This window comes from Adiantum capillus-veneris, chromosome 29 (assembly GCF_014529385.1).
Source record: "Adiantum capillus-veneris isolate H3 chromosome 29, ASM1452938v2, whole genome shotgun sequence".
In the NCBI taxonomy this organism is placed as follows: Eukaryota; Viridiplantae; Streptophyta; class Polypodiopsida; order Polypodiales; family Pteridaceae; genus Adiantum; species Adiantum capillus-veneris.
Window position 1 is genome coordinate 96,367,255 of NC_140959.1, and position 5,464 is coordinate 96,372,718.

At 43.9% G+C, this 5,464-nt stretch overlaps 1 protein-coding gene across 3 annotated transcripts; it reads left to right on the forward strand.

Moving 5' to 3' along the window:
• Nucleotides 1-1,377: 1,377 nt before the first annotated feature.
• LOC147419629 (F-box/kelch-repeat protein At5g43190-like) lies at nucleotides 1,378-4,514 on the forward strand. 3 transcript variants are annotated; one of them, XM_086506155.1, is made up of 2 exons: nucleotides 1,378-1,723; nucleotides 2,356-4,514. In XM_086506155.1, exon 2 carries the CDS (start codon nucleotides 2,416-2,418, stop codon nucleotides 4,279-4,281), a length of 1,866 nt encoding a protein of 621 aa, XP_086362281.1. In that variant the 5' UTR covers nucleotides 1,378-1,723; nucleotides 2,356-2,415; the 3' UTR covers nucleotides 4,282-4,514. The 3 variants fall into 3 exon arrangements, with proteins under 3 accessions (XP_086362281.1, XP_086362283.1, XP_086362282.1); XM_086506157.1 differs by lacking the exon at nucleotides 1,378-1,723 and adding an exon at nucleotides 1,737-1,797; XM_086506156.1 differs by lacking the exon at nucleotides 1,378-1,723 and adding an exon at nucleotides 1,804-1,989.
• The last annotated feature ends 950 nt before the right edge of the window (nucleotides 4,515-5,464 follow it).

The window sequence follows — 5,464 nt, forward strand, 5'->3', positions numbered from 1 at the left end:
AATCAAAGCAAATTGGAAACCTTCCAAAGAATTTTTTTGTAATCATTTGACTTTCATGCAAGATTCTTTTTGGTTTGGGGTTTTTGTAGGTAAAGCAAAGGCTCAGCTATGCAGAAAAAAATCCCACAAGTGTTTTAAAGCTGGCATCAGGGCCTCGATTGCTCTAATACACCAGGACAAATTAAAATCAACTTTTTCTCCTCATAGAGAGTTTACCATCCCTCTTTCACGTGTAAACCGGTGGAAAGAGCTAAAAGACTGTTGGATGTAATTAGAGTTCCAACCAAGGCAATTCAAGTCACCAACAGATTATCCAATGTAGCTTCTGAAGCCTTCAAACAATTCTACCCTAATTGTGGAGTATGAAGCTTAAAAAAGGTTTAAAAAAATATGGAAAGACTCTTGGAGCTGCAAATAGTGGACTTATAGGTTCAAATCCCTTCGGGCCTTTCCTATGGAAAATAAACACTCCACTCTCATGTGGCTCACAATGAATCAAGGTGTTTGAAGTGGAGATAAAGGTCTTAGAGCAGGGATCGATAATGGAATCTGCACAAGGTGCCATAGGACAATAGAGGATTGTGCCCATATTTGGTTCAACTGTAGAGAAAATAAGGCAATATTGTTATCTCTACAAGTTGTCATCATCCAAGTTAATCTAAAAGCTTTGGACATAAAGGACCTCCTGCTGGGAAAATGTAAAGGAATGGACATCCCTTTGTGGAATTTATCGAGGGGGTACATCTTATGATATATGTGGAATCAGAGGAATCCCTCTATCTTTAAGCAGTCATCTTCATGGCTATTTTAGTGTAATCAACTCTAAATTTGTGTCAAAAAGCCCAAGATGCTCTCCTTGAGGACTTTACTATGTCTAGCATCTTAAGAGCCAGTTCACATGGAAGTGAGGTTGACCACTAGTTGCCAACCGGCAACCTGGGTGCACCCAAGTTCACATAGTTGCCAATTAATTGCAAACTTGTTGCAAATCACCTGCCCATGTGAACTGGCTCTAAAACTCACCAGAAGATAGCAATGGAAAGTGATTGTACCCTTGTACTATCATTGTGTTAGATTTAGAATGCTACATTTGATGTAATGCTTTTTTTTTGACATGGGGCTGTCCCACCCAGACCTATGGGTCCTTTGTATTCCTCTCTTTACCTTTTGTAATACAATTTCACCTTCTTCGTAAGGAGTAGAGATAAGGATGGGATTCATGAATGTGCACAAACATGGTACATGCACAAAGTCAAATTGAAAAGGGGTCTTGAATCTTTTGGTAGACATGGGGTGTCGTGAAAGGGCTAGCAACGTGCATGATCCACTTGTGTACATGCAATGCATATGTGCCGATCAAAGCCAAATTGTGGTGCCGTTTTAAGCCAATTTGACAGGTACGAAGTGGTAAACAACCCAAGTGGGCGGTCCATTACCTACATACATTAGAGGTATGCGCCCCCACAAACGATTCCTTAAAAAGGGTTAACATTGTAGGCTAGGCAACAAAATATGCTCTCGCGCGTGGTACTCTCTCACAAACGATTCCTTAAAAAGGGTTAACACTGTAGGCTAGGCAACAAAATATGCTCTCGCGCGTGGTACTCTCTCACTCTCTCAGCACCAACATCTAGAATGCCGTGCCACAGTCCTGTAATATGCTCCTCTCGGAGTCCTCTTGATGCTTCCGTGGATCCTCTTTAAGCGCTTCTCCTTCTCAAAGGTGCAAATTTTGCTTGTACTTTCATTTCAGTTTTTTATTTTCTCGGAAATGTGGGCTCCTATCTCTGAGTTCCTGTGAGTTTTGTATGATATGGCATTTCTGATGACTGCTCTTGCTTGATTTTTTTGCCATCTATCGATGGCAGTTAGTATTGACTGCATTCAGAATAGACCGGCAATGGATGTTTGTGGGGACTCGCGTCCGGGTCCCCAAATGTTTGGTGTGCCAGAGTTGAAACAGGTGTCAAAGTGGTTGCTAGGGCAAATGTGCGTAAGAGGATGGCTTAGGCACATTCTGTGCTAAGTGCATTGTCTACATAAGCAATTCTGTGTGAAATTTCATGTATGGTGTATACATTGCATGTGTACTTGTAAATGTACTAGAGTGATTGCTATGCAAACAATCTGCAGAAGTGATTCCGTGTTTGGTGTAAACATTGCATTTGTACTCTAATTGTACTAGTGCAATTGCCATAGTTATTGTCTCCGTGGGCATGCGACTTCCTGTGTGCGCATGTCTGATGAGAGCACATTCCTTTGAGCATACTATTTCATAGTGATACACATATTTGAGCAATTCAGTTAACATTAATGCTCCCTTCTATGTTAACCAATTGGAACTTCACCTTTCAGATTGTAATTGTGCAAGGAAAATCATCAGTCTAGCTGCATACATTCGACATCAACACGAAGATGGAGCCCAAGAACTTGCCTCCAATACCACAGACTTCTCAAACAGTTTTGCACTCCCATCAGTCAAGGCCGCCGAATACATACTCTTATTCCCATCATCGTCATCATGAGCATCAGTCGCGCTCTCCGCATCGCCATGCTCATCATCATCATCATTCGCCCTCTCCGCATCGCCATGTGCATCATCATCATCATCATTCGCCCTCACCGCACCGGCATCATCACCACTCACAATCGCCCCATCACCACCACCATCACCATCATCGTCACTCCCAGTCTCCGCATCATCACCATCACCATCATCATCGGCACTCACAGTCTCCTCACCATCACCACCATCATCACCACCATTATCACTTGGAAGATGGGGAACTGGACCCAGCAATTTGGAAGAACCTTCCCGACAACATCCTAAATCGTGTCTTAGTGAGGCTGCCTCTCACCAGCCTCCTTAAGCTTCGACTTGTTTGTAGTAGCTGGAACTCCAAGATACTTTCTCCTGCCATAGCTAACCTCAGAACTGGCCTCTTCCCACACCGCCCGGGATTCATACGAGTCTCTGCACAGAGCAGCAATGCAGGCCATTTGCAGCTCGATTTTCTGGACAGGCACTTCCACTGGCGAAAAATCTGCCTCGGAGTACCTCCAGGAAGCATCGAGATAGAAGCTGCCAATGCTCACTTGCTCTGCCTCTCGATGACTTTCAACTCTTTGGATGGATTTGTCTTCAAGCGTTTCCTCATGTGCAACCCGGTCACGGCAGCTTGCAAGTATCTCCCTTCCACGCTCGCAACGTGCTATCCCATCATTGTCGGCATGACGATAGACCGCAACACGGGAGATTATGTGCTTGTTTTTGGCGGCAACTTCAAGATTGCAAGAGGAAGACAGCATGCATCACGGACTGCAGAGGTCTACAGATCTGTGAAGGGGAAGTGGAATAAAGTTCCAAACATGCCTCCGCATGTCACCCCTGTTCTGACGAGTGTTGCGTGTGGATCTTGCTTGTATTGGCTTGCTTGGGATGACCATGAGCACTTTGGGCTGCTGCGCTTTGATGTCGAAAACGAGCAGTGGACATGGCTGCAAACTTCATGTGACATTGAGTGCTATGTGCCATGGGGTTTGATGGAAAGGCATGGGGTGCTTTATAAGGTTGGAAAGGTCTCCTCTACCATCAACAAAGCTTATGTATGGGAATTGCAGCATGACACCATGGAATGGAAGGTCCTGTCCGAAATGCCTGAGGATTCGGAGACGCACTGGGATGGATGTGTGCGACATTGCGTCGGGCATGACGGGGCTTTTTGTTCAGATAACTCTTGTGGCCATGGAGGGCTTATTTATAAGTTTCATGATGAAGGGGAGATATCCATTTACAAGACCCCCACGTGCCCCACAGAGGAAGAGGTGACAGCGGCCGCCGCTGCCGCTAGAGCTACTGCCGCAAACAATGCGGCAGCGGAACTTCAGCAACTGACGCTTGTGGCCGTCAGTGGGAAGGGTAAAGGAGTTCAAAATGAAGCAGATGAAGGGGGCAAAGGTGATTTGCTGAACAAAGGGCAGGCCCAAAATGGGGTCTCGGATGGAGGCAACGAAACTCTTCATCCAATTGATGAAGGTGAAGAGGAGAAAGAGGGTGTGGATGAAGACGATGATGAAGAATTTGATGATGCCTCGTCGTATGCATCCTCTTCGTATTCGTCATTGTCATCAGGGTCGAGCTATACAGGGTCCTCATCTGAAGACGAGGAATTGGAACCAGATTATCCTACTGCACAAAAGGTGGCTCCTCTTTGTAGTCCTAACATGGTAGCACCATTTGGTCATCTCTATGTGTTTGAGCCATGTCTAGGAAAGGTGTAATGCCTTGTTTGATTGGGGGCGAGAGATGAGTCCGAGCTGAGATTTTAATGAATCTGAGAGGAGTAGTGGTCACCATCAGCTCCAAGCCTCAATTTGATTGTGTGTGTGTGAGCTTGTTTGTGTTTATTTTTTGTATGCCTTAGAAACTTATGTTGTATGGAAGGCACATTAGTCATTTTCTTAAATTGTTACCTCCAAGTTCGTAGCAGAAAAAGCAGAAATTTGTTTCTCTAGCTCCTACAAGGCCTTGTATATTTTGTTTTTTCAGTGATTTTCAAGTTTTTAATGCTTCATTAGGCCGTGTCACACTGGGACGCCCGCCCCACCCTTTTTTTGAAGTTGGTCCTTGACGTTGCTGTCACACTAAGCCCCTTAAAAAATGCTGCGCTAAGTTGGCAACGAATTAGAGCAGCGCAAGTGGTTTGACGCCCGTCTTACACTATGGCAGGCAGGGTTCAAAGTCTGTGATATTGCTTCCCGCTTGCACTTTTCGCAGATGGCCGCTGCTAAGTGAACTTGGCCGAGGGTGCGAGGCCGTCCCTCTGACAAGCTCTGCAGGCCAACTTTTTCTTTTTCATCTACGAATGGTTGGTCGCCACCTCGGATTGGCCAACCTTTGCCTGCCCCAGTGTGACACGCGCCTTAATTTCACTGTTTCGTTGGATTTAAATTTCTTCATCTCATATATATATATATATATATATGTATGTATGTATATGCTCGGGAGTCGAGTGAAGCAAACATTCTATACCCAAATACCTGTTTACGGAGCTAAAAGCCTTGCTTATGACAATTATAAATCTTGGAAAACAAATGCACCCAGAAATTTTTTCCAAGGATAGAGTATTTAAAACTTACAAGTTACATAAGAATATTCCATTTTACTCATTTCCTAAAGGAACGAATATTCAAGACTTGCGAGTTCCATATAAAAATAATTTAGCGTATTTGGGTTGGTGCCTTGGTTTAATAATTTGTTACTTCTATTTTGGAAATCTATTTTTTATAAATTCGAACATATAGTGAGATATCATGTGGATTCACGTCACGTTTTCTCGATCAATCTAAAAAATAAAATATCTAGAAAAATGTTTCCAGTTTTTCAGATGAAATGGTAGGATTTCTGAGGGGTGCTAATGTGGTTTCACATTTGATTAAAGTCAGCTTTAAAAGCCTATCCCTC

Bases quoted from the DNA above. Each gene is read 5' to 3' on its own strand.
- LOC147419629 (XM_086506155.1), top strand. From the start codon at position 2,416: ATGGAGCCCAAGAACTTGCCTCCAATACCACAGACTTCTCAAACAGTT.